The following is a 20650-nucleotide window of genomic DNA, read 5'->3' as shown; positions in this document are numbered from 1 at the left end:
AAATTAAATTTTACCTAAACAATTATTTTGACATTTTCAAATTCAAAAGTTTTCGTTTGAAAAAAAAATCGTAAATCAATTCAGAATTAATCTCTCAGATTGAAGTTATAATAGCTGGATCCTACAAAGAGCACAAAAGCCGCCAGAAAATGTGGCGCTCACGTCAAACATTAATCCTGCGATTGACTTTTGTTATCGAAGCTCAGTTTTTAATTAGGGCAAATGGTCCGGTGTATAGCGGAGGCGGACGTGACCGTTATTATAGCCGTGATTGACACAAATTGCCTCTAATCGAGAGCGAATAAATGCAGACCAATTCGTACGTGTTTTTAAATCATTGCGCAGATGAATGAAAATTTGAAGCCGTTTAAATACTACTTGGCTCGTTTTGAGTATCGGGTGGTTTCAATACTAATATTATACAACTTTTGCTATTTAATGCATTTTTATAATTTATTGTCTGCTGTTACTTAGTTACCTACATTGAATTCAAGTTTGAACCATCAACCAACAGTATTCAAAAGGATCGAATTGACAAAAATAGTTCGAATTTAAAATTAGATTTAATTGTATTTTAATCTCGGCGATAAACGTCAATCACGTCTGTGAGACTGATGCACAAGTATCAAGAGAGCTCAAATCACGTCGCGCCCCCATCGCCATTCAAAAAGGATTTTGAGCAAGGGTGAAATTAAAATGTCAAAATAGTAGCAACGTAGTGCGAGATATTTGTCTCTACCTTTGTTATGCGCTATTGTACATTTTACATTTCGTAGGCCGCTCAAAAACGATACCATTTAAGTATTTTATTCATTGAAATACGTTACCCTTTTATGAATGTAGTCGAGTCGAAAAATGTTTGAACTGCTATTATCCATAAAAGTACATACATTTGAATTATTATCGGAACTAACTGAATGTTTTTCACTCATATTCTTAAGTGAGCCAATTGGATTTCATGTTTTATGAGTACAATTATTGATATTTTAAAAATAATGTTATATCCTTATACACCAGGGTTGTAGGTTATAATGTATATTTTTATATCGTCTCTTTCAATTGGATATTCACTCAGATTTCTTTTGAGAATTAAAGTAGGTATATTTTTAGTACGATTATTCATAGTTAATATGAAGCATACCAAACATTTTTCAAAAATTCTCGTTATTATTTTCGGAACATTTATTTGTATGCAATTGAAAAGAAATACGAGGGATCGGAGTGCAAATAAATAATTACGCACATTCTGTAGATACTTGGCCCTGGGCCGAAATGCACTTGTCTATTGTCGAATAAAATAGGGGCTGCTCGATATTGCGACATTTTAATTATCCCCAACTCACTGAATTCTAATATGCATTAATTTAACAAGATATTTGAAATATAAACTCCAATCAAAAACACGTCTATTTTTTCTATTGGAAAAAATGCATACGCAAGTTAAAAAATTATCCATTGGTAATTTTACAAAAATATCAAGTAACTATTGCTAAAATTGAAATATTTGACAAAATTGCTTTTGTTATATTCTGGAGGGCACACTAGGCTAAATGCTTTTATTTGACATGACGTATTTTAGTGTATCAATTAGAGTTCTGTATGCTGACGGCCCAGCGTGAGCCGCCGCGCCCCGGGTCGTTGCCGCCCGGGGTTCGCCCAGTCCCTATGCTCTATTCACAGTATATTACACAAGCAAATTGATCGCGTTGTTTTAGAACAAATATGCTGTTGCAGATGTTCATCGTGTAGAAAATTTGCTGTATTGAAAATTCCGCAGCATCGAGTGCTAATTCCAGGAGGTACTTAAATTCCTGCTTATTTTTAACTTATACTTATAAATATTTTGCAACATTATTATATCTGTAATTTAATAGTTATTAAATTCCTATACTATTGAATAAAATATATGTCATGCTACAGGTCGCAAATTTTGCAGGTCATGGTATGGTAATGGCTATTTGCTGTGACTATAATTATCTTATTATTCTGTTATTAATTATTTAACTTATAACAAAAGGTGGTCTAAACAAAACAGTTCTATTCTCAGTCACCCGAAAAGCAATAATGTATTTTTTGTAGCTGTAACCATTACGGAGCGACCTGCTGTGCTGCTTCTCTATAATTACGTTGCCGTGAGCGACATTTCCAAAGCTTTTGAAAACGATAACACGGAAGCTGTTACGAAAACTTAAAAAATAAGTAAGTATTGTTACTATAATGCATTTACGAGTAAATATTGAGTTTATACAAAGCGGGACCCGGCAACCCTTAAATATAGTCCGCAGGGTGCCATTAGATCGGCTCAAAGAGTTGGGTGTGCCGACGGAGCTGCGAGAGTCGACTTTGTAAATCTAATTAAAATATCAATATGTTCACTGTGCCCGCGTTAACAATTTGATTTCACGCTTTTTGGCCTTTTCATAAATTATTCTCTGATGAAAGTTATGCAGTATTTTGTCATTCACATGTAACTACTGCTACATTTTCATATCTACGTACCTACTTATTTTATTCAAATGTGAGTGTCATAAAATGTCGTATGTAACATGAAAATTAAGAAATAACATAGAGTCGAGTAGAAACTTCTTGCAAGTGAACATCGATTATACGCCCGTCATGATATGTTTACGAATACAATGAAGTCAACGACTTCTTCGTAAAATGTCATATATCGAACAACGGCCTGTCGACACACAATCTAACTACCCTTATTTTTCTTTCAATAAAGGATCCAGGTAGCAATGCAAACAACTATAAAAACGTGACGTGTCAATTGATTTTTTGCCAATATGTCACATTCGCGCCAATCAAACGTATAAGTGATAAAAATTTCCTCACACAATGTAGTTTCAAAAGTCGCTCGACAGGGAGCAAACTTTTGATCTTTTGTGTAGAAGGATCATTAGTTAGCAAATGTCAGCCCGATTTCGTTTCTATTTCGATTTCTTAACCCTGGGCTTTACAAGAAGGTAAACGCGTAAACAATCTTAATCATGATTTATAGTCACTTCAAACTTCCTTTTTCTTGTTGATATAACTGTATTTGTTCGTCACCTGTCGGTGTTTGTAAACATAAGAGTTAATTATTTTATAATAATACGTATAGTAGTACAAATATATTATTACTTTAATGACTAATTAAATTGATTGTGATTACTATTACAAAACAATGTTCCTTCAAATATTTTAATTATAGGTTTACATTTTGTCGTTTGTCATGTTCTACATTTGTTGTCGTTCATTTTAATAAACGTTTCACATTTGAATATCAATTCCGTATCATTAATAATAATGTAGATCTACTAAAGAACAAATGTTACAATGCACGCCTTGCACAATATTTCATCGCGCATTCTCGCAAAAAGTGAACCCTTTTTTCTTTCTATTACAATTGTCACCCTTTTACTTCCATTTCAATTAAATAATGTCTGGTCATTTGGGGCGGGCGAGTCGCGTAGAGCAAGCGGGACGCGCAAAAAGCTTGCGTAGTGTTAAGTTCGCGCCTCTTTAGCCCTCGGCGCAAAGTGCGCGTCATCCTGCTAGGACATTAATCACGGCCATTATTAAACTTGTTATTGTGTTGATTCGAAGATAACACGTTATAAACGGTGCCGTCCGCTTTCAACAAAATAAGCTTTCTGTAATGACGTGTAAGGGAAACGTATGAAGAGTTCTATATAAAAAGTATGATTAATGACATTTTGTGCAGTAACAAATCCGCTTATCTTGGTAATATATAGTAATTTTAAAACAATCTACAGTGAGTATTCAATATAAAATACAATTTATAAATTTCGATTAAGATTAAGTTTAATTTAGATTAAACTTATAACTAATATAGATTAATAGTATCAAAATAATCTATTAAGTATATAATATGTTAAGGCAGGCGTAGGCGTAGTTTATATTAAAACTACGATCCATAGACATTTGGTATATATAACGTCGTCGGATAAACTTTAAATAAAACGTTTCATAGTAATAAAGAATACATATTTTATCTTCACAAGGAAGCATATAAACTAATATTATTGAAATCGCTACAGACATATATAATGAGTTCATGGACCTTTTTGTGGCCATGAATTATTTGAGTAAGGAGTTAGAAGACGTGTAGTTCCCAATATATGAATAAGTACCTAAATAGTGACATTCAACAATGAAATAAAAATTGGTATACTTTATGCTAATAGGGGTTTTCCGATTTAATAACGGAGTGTAAATAACTATTTTGTAATGCACGAATAAGACACAGTTAAGTATGGTCATTGGTGACGTAACAATGTGACGACAGCCTCCGCGCACGCGTAGTAACTGGCTAGGAATTTCCGATCTTGACGCAATCACGATTTACTCGACGAGCCTTACGTCTGTTTAATTCTCAGAAATGTTATGCCAATTAATAGCGTTTTTTCCTTATTTTCTGTATTCATAAGTAAATTAGTATTAAACTCTTATTATGAAACCGGGGGTTTTTTAAATATTGATCGTTGAGTTATTTGTAGAATATCTGTTGAGAAAATTATACCGCACTTGATTTCAATTCAGAATCAATAATTAATAAAACTTTACAATTATTGAACGAAAATTAAGAACTGGACATAGGTACTACAAATATCATAATAAGCTAAAAAAAATCGTTTCATCTTGAACGTATTTTTACACTCATTATTGACGACGCTCGTCTAAGAAGGTGACTGATCGGAAAGTAAACAATTATTTAGTATTTAAATGTATTAGAAGAACGACTACATACTAGGTAAGCACTGTATTTCCCCGTTTTGTAAATATTTTCCGTTTTACAATTCTTTTAAAACCTTTTTTTTTTTAGAAAGATTGTTATGAAATAATAAAAAAAAAATTGCATAATTAAGATACCTTGTTCAAATTAATATCAAAACTTACAAAATAAATCTTTAAAGCAATTTTGAAGTTTTGTTTGGTTTGCAACATTTAAGTATATTTTGCAATGCAGAATATACTTCAATGTTTAACGATCTAAACGAATAAATCACATTTCATAATTTCAAAATTCAAGAACAAAATACCATAGAAAGCATAAAAGCCAATTTCTTGTCTAGCATGAAATTGGCTTTTCGATACACATTTCATAACTACTGAAGCAACACAACAACAGCGAAACTAAAGAAAATAATTTTTATCATAAAAATACACATAAGTTTTTGAATATCACATCAATACCTACCTGGTAAGTTCCATTTTATGTCATTCATATAATATCTTAACAATTGCGTCGTCAAAAAGATCCCTTATAAAAAAAAAAAAAATCAGACGCGCATCTAGAAACAAAAAATGGTACTGGTTTGGTATTTTCTTTACAGATGCTTTAGAGGTAATTTGTTCTCAGCCAGAACTCACACAGAACAAATATTACATACAAAGAATGTACTTTATTTTCTAGTGCAATGTTTTTCTAGGTAATCAGAGTTTTAAAATAACAGAATCTAAATATAAATCATTTACAATAGAATAATGTACTCTTTTTTCTTTTTAAACCAAACAATATGCTTTTAGTTTCTATATCTGTGCGTAGAACCATTTATTTTAATTATGAAACGGATACAAACACGATTTGTAAATTAATTTCAAGAAGCTTGACGTAATTGCTTGTAGCACAGTGGAAAACCCGATGCTGATGAGATGCTAGAAGCATTACAATTTACAAGTATTGATAGCCTTTTTTAGTTTAAACAATTACAGGGTTTCTCACATAATTGCTATTCATAAACTTCGCTATTGAATGGTAAAATTATAATAAAAAAGCAGTGCTGGCTCAGTGGTGAGGACCTCGGACGTTAAAATCAACAAGTCGGGGTTCGAGACCAGGCGGGCGTGCAGGAAAAATTGGTTTTTCAAATTATCTGCGCATGTGTAACATTACCACTGCTGAAAACGGTGAAGGAAAACATCGTGAGGAAATCGTCATGTCCAAGGATCAAAAGTTTGACGACATGTGACATCTGCCCACCCGCACCTTGCCTGCGCGGAGGATTATGGCCTGAACCCTCATAGGTGGCCTTTGATGATGAATAATTTAGCTATAATCATGAAATTTACCATGTAAACTATTGTTTAGTGAGAAATATAGGATTTTAAATGTTATACACATTTCTTACTATAGGTACAACTTTGCAACGTCGCTACACATTATTTCAATGTAACTTTAAATGGTTTTATAGAACTCAACTACAAAGATATCGACTACAGTTACCGGTATAAACAACAGTATAATTTATTGTACTATAACAATAACCCAAATGTTAAACCCTTAAGACAATAGTATCAATAGTGCCGGTCCGGTGAAACTGGTCCCGGCTACGTCATTCAGGTTTCAACTTTACAGTTTTAAATTTAACAAAGGCTAATTTTGTTGCATTTTATTGCTTTGAAATAGGATCAACAGCCATTAGAATATTTTTTGCCACGCCTTTTATTAGGGTGTCGTTCGAAGGCCATGCGGCAAAAGACAAAGCGTTGACCGGAATTGCTCGCATAAACAATGTTTCACGGCTTCTTTGCTAGTTTACGACAGCCCGAACTTCGAGTTGTTCGGGCTCTAAAATATGACAATGTTTTCATCTTGCTAAATAACTATACTTACTTTTGAATAACGTCAGATTCGTTTTTTAAATATATTTACTACCGAATCATTAAAAAAAAAATAGAAAATAATATTCTTAAGTCAGAGTATCCTTCAATTAATTTAAATTCATGTTTATATATCCTCATCAATTGGTAGAATTACAGCTAACAAGTCTACAAACTACAATATCATGATAATATACTCAAAAACATATTTGGGTCTTTATTTCTACACACTAGGACTCGATGATGCTGTTATTATTGAGTATTTTAATATTTTTCTGCAACAAATAATTGTCTACATATTTTTGTCTGAGTGATTGTCCTCTTTTTGAGTAGTTTTATAATAAATACATATTATAACAAATGAGTCAACTGCCCACAATGTGCCTCACATTAAAATACATGCTAATGGGAACATGTTGTAACCCTTTCATTGTACACGTTTTTTATTGTTTTATTTAGGGGTCAATGAATACATTTTGCTTTACCATTGTAAAAAGCTTTATGGATCAATTAATTAAATGTCTCTACGGTCATTGTTGTTAAGCAAATATGGAAATGAACTAGTTAGTAACAATGCTATGATTTATTAGGTCAAACGACACAAAAAACCAAGGTGTGAATTTAAGGCGTTAGAATAACCGTCGCAGCGTGTAGAACCCCTTTAGCTCACCTAAGAATTTATTTATCTTTTAATGTATTGTGTAATGCAAAACCAAAAAACATGATACTACAAACGCATATCAGAGCTTCTAGGAAATGGAAATGCCTCTTGTTTAAGCTAACAATACCGGTCGCTGCTTTGAAAACCGAAATTGCACGCCATTTGCACTACGATTGTTGTCATTGAAATGGACCGAATAAAACAATTGTATGACAATACAACATTTATGACTGTACTGTGAAGGTCGGTGAAAGTTTAAATTCTTTGAAAATGTAACTAGCTATATATTTTTTTTTATTCCAAGTTGCCTATTTCTGGCATGACCATAAAATATATAAAACAAACCTGTTATCGTCACGGATGTGGTTTATAATTCGTTATCAGAATCGGTGAAGCAACAAAAAAGCATAATGGTGGATAAAGCTAATAATTATGTAAATATTGTTAAAAATCATAAACAATTATAATCAATACTAATATATTATGAATTCGAAACTAACTCTGTCTGTCTGTATGCTACGCTTTCACGCGTAAACCAGTGACGGATTTTTATAAATTTGACACAAATATATACTAAAATTATAAAGCTGAAGAGTATGTTGTTTGTTTGAATGCACTAATCTCAGGAACTACTGCTTCGATTTGAAAAAATCTTTCAGTGTTAGATAGCCCATTTATTGAAGAAGGATACAGGCTATATACCACGGGCGGAGCCGGGGCGGATTGCTAGTATAGATAATAAGTTGATAAAGGACATAGGGTACTTTTTATCGCGAGAATACTTCTCGTGGGAAACATACTAAATCAGAATAATGCTTTTCTTTTGATTTAGTTTGTGTCTGCTGCGCCGCTTTTGCGACTGCACTGCCATGAACATACGATACGGCGACATGCGAAAATCCAGTATCTAGAAACCCTGATGTGGAACTCTAAAAGTCCAACTGACCCTGAAGAGATATGAATATTCTGTCTCAAGGAAAGTTGTTCAACGCGAAGACTGCTTTTTGCGAACTGTACAAATGTTTTAAATAATTTTAATTTTCTTCATCATTTATAATTCATTTTTAATGTGGAAGCCGAGCATGCTTCAGCATAATAGCGAATTGGTCGAACCGGGGAACCGCGCTCAATCGTACCATATCGCCACTGAAAATCCTAATTGTTGACTCTTACATAAAAATAATGTTAACTTTAAGTGAACTAACTTATATAATACTAGACGCTCGTCCCGGCTCCGCCCGGATATCAAAGTTTCTTATTTTATCCCAAGAGAACATTTAATCGGGATAAGAAGTATCCTATCACCCAAGACAGATCATACTCAGCAAACCAAATTTCATCAAAATCCGTTCAGTGGCTTCAGCATGATTGACGGATAAACATTCAAAAAACAAACTTTCCCATTTATAATATTTGTGTTAAGTGTGATTTTGCCGATTTGTTGTGAAATAAAAATGTACAATTATTATTTGTTGCAATACGTGACTCTATCTCTCTCTCGCCTACTCGACTCTTGTTTCTCTCACGAATCGGTTAATGTATGAAATGACAATTGAAAAGTGCTTCTAGAAGTCTAATTAATTAAATAAATGTTTGTGTTTGAGTCTGAGCCTATTTCATAAAAATTATGTTGCATCTTTAAGTTTAAAAATTATGATAGATAATATAATTATAATATTGAGAAGTTTTAATAAACTAACTAAAATTATTCTGCTTTTTTGTCATTTGTTTGTTATATTTAAATAGAATTTTTCGCATTTGATCTTTAGCTGAATTTATAGCTAACCCTTAGTGTCGCGAATCCGAGTGGGGCTTCGATTTTATAATTGAATATGTTATCTTGTCTAACAAGACACAGTTATAAACGTATGCTCAAATTTTCAACCTGGGACTGGAACTATGAAACAATGTTACAAATGAACAAGGAATTAAAAAAATGATAGAAAATGATGATAATACTTTATCAAATCGGCTGTAAATAAGTGGGCGTGAGACCGCGTTATTTAAATGGTCACACCAGAATTACTATCAGTCAGTCTATTTTTTGCTATTATGAATTTAAAAACATAATTTTTCTACAATATTTGATATTTATCCTCTCGAAATCGATTAGTTAATTTGCAATAGTATGCGACGTATGAATTGATGAAATAAAAAATCGTCCATATTATTATTAAGAATAAAAATTTCATGAAGAACGTGATTTGCGAAGAATTGCAGCATTTAGCAAATGTGAGTGTTCTAACGAAGGGCGCGTGTAGACCCTCTCGACTAAAGCCCTGCGTCGCGTTGGAGATCAAACGACATTGCTTCATGCCACGTGGCTGCCATTTCAATAAAACGAAAAAGACGTGCCTAGATAGATAAGAGCTGTATGAATTAATAATATGTAGTTATGTAAGTACCTTTGAGCAGATTATTATTTTTTATGAACGAGGTTTTACAACAAAGATTGGGTGATTTTAAATGAGTAAATATTTAAAAAAAATGTCCTTGTAACGTAACTTTGTAACTTTAAACGTTATCTCGTAAAAAATCTTATAATGACCATACTCACTCGATATCCGAAATAAAAAAAAACAGTTGTCCGACAGTAAAGGTCCAGTACAAATAAAGATTAAAGAGTATCTTCAAGAAATCTCTCATCCATCCAAATGACCCGTTAAATCGTGCCAATCGTTGGTTAATCTTCATTTATATTATATCTCATGATTTTAAAGTGGTATCAGAAATACGTCATTACCGAAAATGTCAATTTTTTTACTACCACGGTTCATGAGATACCTACAGCTGGCGGACGGACAGGCAGACAGACAGACGGACAGCGAAATTTTAGTGATATGGTCCCGTTTTACTCTCAAAATTAAGGATAAATTAAGACATCAAAAACATGTTTAAAATTATTTCTAATTTCATTCCTAGGAAGATATGTGAATTCCAATTACCACGTCTTTTAAATATCTTAATTTGAGCTTTTTTCTGCCTTGAATGTCTTAAAAGTTGTGATTGCTTCACTAATAATAATTGTAACCGATACCTATAAGTTTAAAGCATTTTTTTGTTACTTCTAAGGACCGAAGTGTCTCAGTCGGCGCTATTGAGTTGCAGTAACATAACAACAAAGACGACACTTAGCAGAGGCGTTATCGAGGATCAATCGATCATGATACTTTTAAAACATTCGATACATTTCTCGACACTAGTTGCCGCCTATTGTAAAGTTGTGAATTTACAAAACGTTAATGCAGACGTTACTTTTTGTCGATCTTAATTGATGTTCGTTTTAAATAGAATCTTGGTGACGCATACATATTTTGGCCATACATATAATTAGTAACCAGGCCATCTCTGTAGGTATATTAAATGTTTTTAGACAAGTAATTGGCATTTTCTATGCAATTTGTTATGTTTATAAACCTCAAAATGATGGTTAGTAAAATATATTTTAGGGGTAGGTACCAACTACCTAGGACGACTAAAAAAATATTTCTTCAAATAGAACGTACCTACATTCTATATGTATCTATCACCATATAAAACCAAGTTATAATTGACGTTAATACAACAAATTCCGGAATATGTCCTTGGATAGGTCATTAATAATAAAATAGAGGTTGCTGAATAGGTTTTCCTACGCTAAAATAAATAGTTGACGAATATGTAGGTACGTATATAAAGTTGTAAAAATTGTTATACCTACTGTCTCTTTTTCAATCCGAGAAATATAAAATTATGTGGTCCATACGAGCAAATCCGGGGACGAAAAATTATTATACAATTATATTAGAACTGTTGGCTATAGAATATAATTTAATCCAAATAAAAAAAAAGTCTCTTATGAAACTTAAATCGATATCTATCCAATAAAAAGTATTTTTTAAAGATAAACAATTAATGATACTAAAATATGAAGGGTACGGTGTATATCAGGTATTGGTTCATTTTATTGAGTATTTTTGGGTTCCGTAATCAAGTTTCACTATGTAGGTACGTCTGTCGATATTTTTTGACTTTCTCATAGTGTGAATAGGCTTGTACAATACATAAGGTGGAATAAAAATTCGCCTTCGCAAATTTTTACAAAACACAACAAAAAAAGTTCTGACGTCAGTTTTAGGTACCTACTAGAGTAATGTTATATCTAAATATAACATTGCTCTAGTATATAGTATAGCGACTTGAATTCTCTAAAGAATTATTCAAGTCGCATGAATGAAGACATTTGTCACTTACCACATTTTCCATTGAGATGATTTTTAAACCCAAAAATATGAGCGCTGTGATTTGAATCTAAGCAGTTTTAATTACAATAAAAAATTAAGTAACTTAATAATTTTAAATGTCGACTTTTAACGACGTAGGCAAATTTAGTCATCTGGTGGTTTTGTCTAGAAAGTCTGCCGGGAGTTTTAAAAATGGGCTCCTTTCCCATTTTAGGAAAATGGAACGGAAAACTTTTGAAACCTCGTAAATTACCGCTTTTGCCGCCATATTGAAAACACATAAATTCTAAATTCATTATTTTACTATATCTATTTTCCGATTGCTACGATGATATTGTCATAATTCCATATTATATTTCTCGTAAAAGGAATTTTATAACAACGCGATGTATCAGATTGTATCAAAATTAGCACCACGGCAACGGTAATTCGTATTAAATCTCATTTAAAAAAGCGATTGAATTGATAGTAATACTTTTCAAAAGAATTGCGTGGTTTCCACCTACTACCTACTACTTACTACTACACTAGGAATGAGTTATATAGCTTATTTCTTTTTTATTGCTTTTTGCTTTTACAATTGCTTTTACTAGAACATTAGGTAAACGAGACGACCCCAAAGTAATATTGAGAATTTTTGTAAACATTTTTGGGATTTTGTACAAATATTTCGCCGTAAATTTAAAACCAATTATCCTCATAGCTCACAAAAAGGACACAATAAACGTACAAATCAATGGAGTTGCAATCCCAAATAGTCTAGAAATAGATTCCGGCCTTTCTAGAAGCAAAAACAGAAGTTTTTTTTTACACGCTTTTTATTAGCTTCACCTGTATGTTTGTTTGTATGTTAGTTTGTATGTTTGTTTGTATGTTTGTTTGTAACCGACTTCTTTGGGCGCGATTTTGACCCACTTTAAACGGCCAGATTTCGTTCAAACTTTGTAGATTTATTGAGGACCGATGACAATACACTAATTTGATAAAATTATTCCATTTTTTAATTTGCAAAATATGATTTTTGTTAAAGCGTGTTTTTTAGTTTTTTTAACTATTGTTTATTATTTCTTTTGATATGCAACTCCCTTCAAATACCTAAATGTTTTATTTGATAAAAACTTCTGAATATTGCTGAAAAAGGTTTGAAAAATAAAAAAAAAAATAATTTCTCTGAAAATTGCCACTACCTTGCGCTTCAATTTGGTACAGATTTATTATTGAAATAAAAATGTTTAAAAGGAAGTGACGTTTTTTTAATAGTAATAGAAAAGACAAACCTACATAATAATAATTTCTTCAGTAGTTTGGTCTTTTCTCGCTGTCATCTTTCTTTATGTTTGTCTATAAACTAAATAAATATCTTTATTAGTTACGTATTAGTATTAGTTACGAGTTACTTACCCACACATAATATGTAGGCAAGTAGGTGAATATATCCATAAAAAATTCACTAAAAAATACACCATACTAACTACGGATAGCTAGGTACTTATATCTAATTTTATTCACTTGTTTGTCGAATCAGATATCAGACAACCATTATGAATGAAGGCCAGACTGGTTTATATTCTCATAACAAAAAGGATTGTATTTTACCTATTTACATGTTTAAAACACAAACGCACTATTAACAGTAACTTAATTAAAAACATGAATCAATCAACATGAATGAAGTAAAAAATGGTCATTCTTAAAACAAAACTGTATATTAACATATTTATTTTACTGTTTTAAACACAAACGCACTCTTAACAGCAACTGTGTTAATAACAGTTAGAATTTTAAATAATCTACTAACATTTCGCTCTTAGCTCAACAAACGGACAAAAGCAAACCAGACATTTTTGAATTAAATTATTTTTATTTAATAGGTATATCATTTCAGTAACGCTAAAATGAAATATCGTATTTCAACGTATCCTGGGATCATGCTCCCCCTATCGAACATAAAAGTATATAGGGTAGGTATATTTATCTTGTTACAATGGAACAAAAAGCATGATACAAGTACATAAAACACTCGAAACGTCGAAAGCATAATGCCCATCATTATAAATTCATATGCTTTGTTGCTTACAGTATTTATTTTGAAACATTTCGAGGGGAGAAAACCCTCTTTCCGCTCGAAAGCTCCCGAAATTACGCATAGAAGGCGTTAGGACAAGTGGGGCGGCAGCAACGCTCTCTACAATTGGCTGCTTGTAACCCCTCCACAGGGAGACTCCGCCTTGATGGAGATTTCGGCCGTGCCCGGTACGCTTCCTACGACAATCATTCGGTAGTTGGACGTCGATGTGTAAGGTCGTCGTATCGGAAAACCCTACAGTACAGTGAAGATTGATTCATCGTGCTTATTACGCCAGTGTGATAAGTAATGTGGAGTGTGTTTTTGTGACGATATTTTAAATTTATGGTATGCACGCAATGAGTGACCCCGCGTCGTTGGCCGGAATGTTACCCTTTGATTCAATTGGACTCTATGAGCAACCGAAACCAAGATTTATATTCAAGATGCCCCGTGTAGTTCCTGATCAAAAAGCAAAATTTGAATCCGATGATCTCTTTAAAAGACTGAGTAGGGAGAGTGAGGTAAGTCCACATGATAGGTACTTTATTTGTTTAATATAACCATATCATTATAAAACTGAATCATTTCAACAGGAAAACAAGAAAACAATAACTCTGAACATTCAATATAGGAGTTAACAAATTTCCTCATAAATATGATTCAAATCCTGTAAATTTGACTTAGCTAACCTTGCTATTTCGGAGCATAAAAAATAATGAACAGTTTACCTCCCAAGAAAATAGAGCGGCGGAGTGATTAGAGTATAAATATTATTTTTTAGGTAGAGAAAAATAGAGAAATATTAGGATTTTTATTTCATAACAGGCATTTTAATAATATCCATTTGTTATATAGGTGAGGTACACTGGTTACCGTGATCGCCCTCCAGAAGAGAGGCAGATGCGTTTCACCAGTGGTTGTCGCGAGGGCCACACGGAAATCGCCTTCACTGCTACCGGCACGAACCTCCAACTGGTGTTCGATCACTCTCCATATAATAATAGAGGATGTGATTTCCAAAAAGAAAATGGCAAAGTAAGTTTACGTATCACGGAGTTATATGACGCATTCAGTGTTAAATTTGCTCCATTTTTTTTTTCTATGGTGCCTTTATTTACTGCAGATAACCATAAACTCAAACATTTATTTATTAAATTTGTCTTCTTATATAAGCACTTTTGAATCTTCATAACATAGTTTTAACATTTACCAGCGGTTTAAAAAAACAGTTCTACGGAGAAGAGCCGGCAAGAAAGCTGCTCTTTTAAAAGATATGGACATAAATAGATAGTTTTCTTGTATTTGTAGTTAGTTGTTAACTTACAATGAAGGAAAAGAAAATGAATTTTTCATCTTAATTGACGTTAAGAAGAAAGAGCAATTCATAGCGAGTTTTTGTTACTCTATTCGCCGACTAAATTACATTGTCATCAGAATTAAAACCATATATAAATAAATTATAAAAGATTTTATTAAATAGGTATTTAATTAAAATACTTAATCTTTAATAATTTAAATAAACATGATATGGAGGCATTACATTATTTTAAACAAAATAACTTTATTTAAAGTTTTATTTGTGCTTTTAAATGGCCAATCTTTTTTCTCGTATTTTTCTGACATCTTTAATTTATGCAAAACACTTATTTCAATTCTGTCATATTGTATAAGGGTTACTTTTTTGTATTTTTACCGTATTATAATTTGCAAAGCAAATCACACAGTATAATTCAACGCCTAAGTATATACAAAATAACTATAAAGTAAGCATAAAATTATATCTAAATAGCTGACCCACCCAACTTCGTCTGTTCAATTGATCACAGAAATCTTTATATAATTTCCGAAATATGCTTTTTACCAAACGAATGTCAGTGAACAAGTGATATGAATTTAATATACTTAAACATTTGAAAACATGTTAATTTTGTTATGTATGAATGAAAGAATGATAACACTTTTGCACCAATACGAAAGGACACAAACCCTTAACATCGTTATGCACAAAAAGACGGCTTTATTGCGAAAACAGCGTTTCATGTATTCCATGTATTATATTTTTCGATAGTAAAGTAAAATTTCGCACGCAATTTTTTTAAAACCAGTATACAAGTCATTTGTCACTAATTTTAACAAATTTTAGGTACTAAATTCTTAATTACATGCCTACACATTAAATAACCATTAAAATCTAATTTTTTTCTAAATTCTCTTACTAAAGTTAATCAATTATTTTTGACGTCAGTTGACATTTTTTGCAATTAGTCATATTATTAATCGATATTATTTACTAATTAGTATTTCCTGTGACTTTCCGCTTTAATTAATTACATGTTATTTAACGTACGATGCCAATATTATAGTATTATTTTATCTATACCAATATTGTACCCAGGTACCTACATCTTAATTATTTATCTTGTATGAATATTATTAAAGCCCGTAAGATATTCGGCTTAAGGATATTTATTTATCTCTCAAAAAGCAAGAAGTATATATATATATGAGAAATAACAATTATTTGGAGTTAGTATATATACACTTCAGCTTTCGATATTAATTAAGCTTTACAGTTTTTTTTTAAACATTTATTGTAGCAGTCTTTTACTATTATGTATTCTTTTAGTAAGATATATTCAAAGAATAATATTATTAAAATGTGAACGATGTACCAAAGAGTCAGATTTTATATTTAAAGTCACAAAAAAATCCCTTCATCAGGATCAATATTTTAATTTTATATTAATGCATCGGGCATCTATAAATTTGTTTCTATGCGGCTGAAATTACTATTTGAAGCGTGATACAATGATAGGACATTAAATTAGCTTATTTTTGCTAATTTAATATTACGATTGTATTTATATTAAACTAGCTTTTGCCTGCGCTTCGCACGCGTTAAATTCGGAGTAATTTAATAAAATAATATATAAATCATATAAAGCTTCCTCTTTAATTACTCTATCTTTGAAAAAAAAACATCAAATTCCGTTGCGTAATTTTAAAGATTTAAGCATACATAGGGATAAACAGAGAAAGTATTGTTTTATACTTTGTAGTGATTTTGTCTACTAATTGTAGAAGCTGGTAGGAACTTTAAATGATGTTTATTTTTTTTTAAATAAAAAGTTTAAGGCACCGCTTATAGATACGTCTATAGGTGGACCTACTATAATACCTGCGAAGTAATAAGGTATAATGTAGTAGCAAAAATACATCATTCAATTGTATCTAATTTGATGAGCAACTGCATAAAACATTCGTATGTCGACTCGTATTAATTATGAGTCACATAGAACGTGCGTTTAGATAGTCGCCTAGGCTTCACAATATTAATGACCTCATTTCCAACGTTGTTTAGACACTAGCACGTCATCAACTTACATTACTTCCGGACTAAACATTCATACGAAAATTAAGACATAAATAACTTAGCATCACACAAAAAATAAAGCCATAACACCGTATATAAAACGCCGGTCACGCTCTGTACTTAATTCATTTTGAATGAAAGACATCTTTTCTACTCCGTTGATTATTCCGGTTGACTTAATGTACATTGTAAACCGTAAGTGGAGTGCATGTTAATGCATTAATTTTGAATACTTTTTAGAATTCATTTTTGAAATATTGCACGATACTTAGTATTATTCTTATAAATTAGGTGCCTACACAGTACACCATATTAGTAGTATAATTTACCTATCAATTGATTTTTAAAGGAAGGAAGGATGCTTCTTGATGCTTTGATGCTTGCTTTCCTGCTTATTGGCAAAATGATCAATTATTGCGCAATATATTTTAATTCATTAAATTTTCTAAATGCCCTCAAGTAGAATCCATCGATCTCATCGAAGAGCTCAATAATATTTCGAAATGTATACGGGAAAACACTCGAGAGAAACCCAGTTGATGGAAAGTTTTATTGAATTTAGCCCCTTCGTTACGCCGAGGCCACCCGCTGTGTGTATCTATGCATACTTATATTTATTTACACTTGGTTCATTTAACAGTACACTTGAGTGTGCACGAGCCCTCATCTTTTGAAAAAAATTATACATATAGAGATTTTTTATAATTTCTGGAAGCCTTTATATTATGCATTAGAAAATGTTTGTTCAGATTGAAAATTAAAACATAATATCAGTATGCATACCATATAAATAAGTATAAATGATATAATTACAAAAGTGTAATTAAGTGGCTTTCATGAGACACATATTAGAATTTTGTGTCTTTTGAAAGCCAAGCTATTGCAAAACAAACATCATGGAAGGAAAATGGTTGTCTGATATCGATCAGGAAAAGCTCCTGTAGCATTGGAGATGGGGGAGCTCCGCCCACCCAGTAAACATGGCGGCCCATTATTATTTTCCCTCTCTCCCCCTGTAGACCCCTCTCTCGGCGACATCAAATAATTAGATTTTCCTCTTGAAGGGCCATACACTGCCTCCGAATAGAACTGTAATGTATTTGCAAATTTGATTTATAAAAAAGAACATATTCAAAACATAATTGCTATAAAACTAAAGTATAATTTACATCAATAATTTTAAACAACTACTAAAGTATATTCAAGTTAATACAATACACTTACAGAGGCCCTCGTTTTCATTTCGTATCCCCATACAAGGCAACAGATTTATCAATGAGCCATACGGTGAACGTAGATGAAAAAAAAAACACCAAAAGCTGTTATTAGTAAAATTACTGTGTCAGAAAATAGAGCCAAAAAATTAAATACGTGTTGCAAAGAGCGGATGCCGGAACAAACAGGCACGCGATGCCGAACTGCAATACGCCTGCCTTCTGTCGTGTACTGAAGTAAAATATCTATAGGTACACAAATACGAAATGTTACGTTGATTAAGCTGATGAAATACGAATAGATTGCATAATAATATGACTATGTTGTTTTTATCACATATGCTTAAAATAATGGTTTCTATTCCAAGCAAAAACGCATTGGAAAATAGTTCCAAAAAAAACTCTTCCAAGATTAATACGTTCTCAGTTTTGCTTCACCACCTACATCGAAATTTTTTGCTCCCTTTTTTAATTCGTAGAATTTAGATTTGTTTCGCCATAGTAACCTTTCTTTTTTGTCCTTAATAGGCGCACATTGTGTCCCGCTTCATAATGAATGGGGTCTGTGTAAGATGGCGCGGATGGATCGATTTGGAGCGGCTCGATGGCGCTGGGTGCCTCGAGCTCGACGAAGAACGGGCCGCGATTGAAGATGCGGCGTTGCGTGATCAAATCGAGCGCTATAACCAGCGCCTCCGTGACTTTGAAGACAAACAGCGGGCTTATCGGGAGCATGGGGAAGAAATGCGAGCTCACTCACAAGTACACGTGCAACGATGCCATCCAGCTCGCCAGCCGCCGCACGCCACGCACCCAGCTCATCCGCATCCAACACATCCCGTTCACATTAAACATTCACAAGGAGCGCTCATATCCTAAAAAGTGAAATCGCAAGCAATGTTTTATGCGCTAACCGAAACGCTCTATACATTAAAAATCTAATGTATCTAAAGAAACTGTGAAGACCTTTTTCCTAATTAAGCCAATGAATATAACCAAATCCATAGTTGTATGAATACTAATCATTATCAGTATTTTCAATGAGCAACTTAATGCAATGATCGATGTAAATTTAATTTTAAGAAAATAGAAGTGATGAAAATTTGTTTTTCCGTTACTAGATATTTGGTTTTTATTTGTAGTACTTTTTTCATAACCAAGTTTAAACAAAAAATCTCGGTTAATAATGGTGTTGGTTTTTATACAGATTATCGGTATACATTTTGTCTAAATCCAACGCTTCAAAGAAGAGGCATTCATGAGGATCTCATATATATTACGATTCCGTTTGTTTTAAAAGTTCAATTTGAAATATAAGGCACCTTGTCTGTGCTTTTGCACTTGTTTCATCTTAATTACAAACATATTTGATCTTGTAAGTTCTTAAATATTATTTAATAATATTACGTTAATTTAGTTAAATTACATGTTATTTAATTTTAAGATAATTGTTTATATATTATGTCAAATGTGATATCGAATGTGAATAAATGTATACAATTTAAATCTGATTTCTTTTGTTTCATTTTCTATGCAAATAGTATTTATTTATAAGTTTTGAAATTTAACCGCTATTATATTAAATGATTAAGGATATGTTGTAAAAATATTAGACACTGAGTAAAATCTTCATAAAGTTAAATAGAAAATGGTAGTTAGAAATTCAAAAGAAATATAAATTATTTCAAACTGATTATTTCCGCCGAAAGTGCTTAAATGTTACCAACGCAGCAAAATGTTCTAAAACCTTCATATTATACAATTTACATATTTGTTGTAGGATCTGCACATTCTCTCCATTACTACTGTTAATATCGAGATGAAAAATGTTGTGATTTCACCGGCGTGTCTCTGCAGAAGTTATTGCTGATGATAATTAATAATGATATGATTCTAGAATATCATGAGTTATTTTCAAAAATAAGCCAGAGTTTATTAATTCAAGTCGATCTAAGTCAGAATGCAATATGTATATATACAATTTTAAATTCTGTAAGTAAGTATGTACCTACATATTTTAAAAACGAAAAAACATTTTTGCTACTAAGCTACGACCTACAATTTCTCTTGTCTAGAAACATAAATCTTACTACATTGAAATATAGTACCTATCATTGAAACAGATTAAATGTTCATCAGGCTAAAATTCACAAACGGCTGGGTCGAGCTGATTTTGACGAAAAATGTTTTTCATACTCCAGTAAAAGTTAGGCACGGTCATATCGTATTTTATCGTCATCACTATACTATCACATAATCTTAGATGCATTTTTCTAGTACTCTTTACTGAGAAAATAAGATTTAGTATTTGGCTTTTTCATAGCATTAATCCATGTCCATATATGTGACTAATAAAAAATATGTATAGAGGAAGGTTCCTAGTTCCTCCTATATTCAATCTGTAAACAGAAGGCCTAAGGAACCAGGGGCAAGATAATTATAAATGGTGCGTATTATGTAAATTTTGTATAATTATATAAGTGGGTACTATAAGGCATTCGA

At 32.0% G+C, this 20650-nt stretch overlaps 1 protein-coding gene across 1 annotated transcript; it reads left to right on the top strand.

Annotated features, from left to right (window-relative positions):
- Nucleotides 1–13758: 13758 nt before the first annotated feature.
- LOC119831773 (protein big brother-like) lies at nt 13759–19568 on the top strand. The gene is made up of 3 exons (XM_038355276.1): nt 13759–14082; nt 14417–14596; nt 18677–19568. Exons 1-3 carry the CDS (start codon nt 13909–13911, stop codon nt 19025–19027), a joined length of 705 nt encoding a protein of 234 aa, XP_038211204.1. The 5' UTR covers nt 13759–13908; the 3' UTR covers nt 19028–19568.
- Nucleotides 19569–20650: the final 1082 nt, after the last annotated feature.

This window comes from Zerene cesonia, chromosome 1 (genome assembly GCF_012273895.1).
Source record: "Zerene cesonia ecotype Mississippi chromosome 1, Zerene_cesonia_1.1, whole genome shotgun sequence".
Taxonomy (NCBI): domain Eukaryota; kingdom Metazoa; phylum Arthropoda; class Insecta; order Lepidoptera; family Pieridae; genus Zerene; species Zerene cesonia.
Note: the sequence above shows the minus strand (reverse complement) of the source record. Positions and strands in the feature narration are given on the sequence as shown.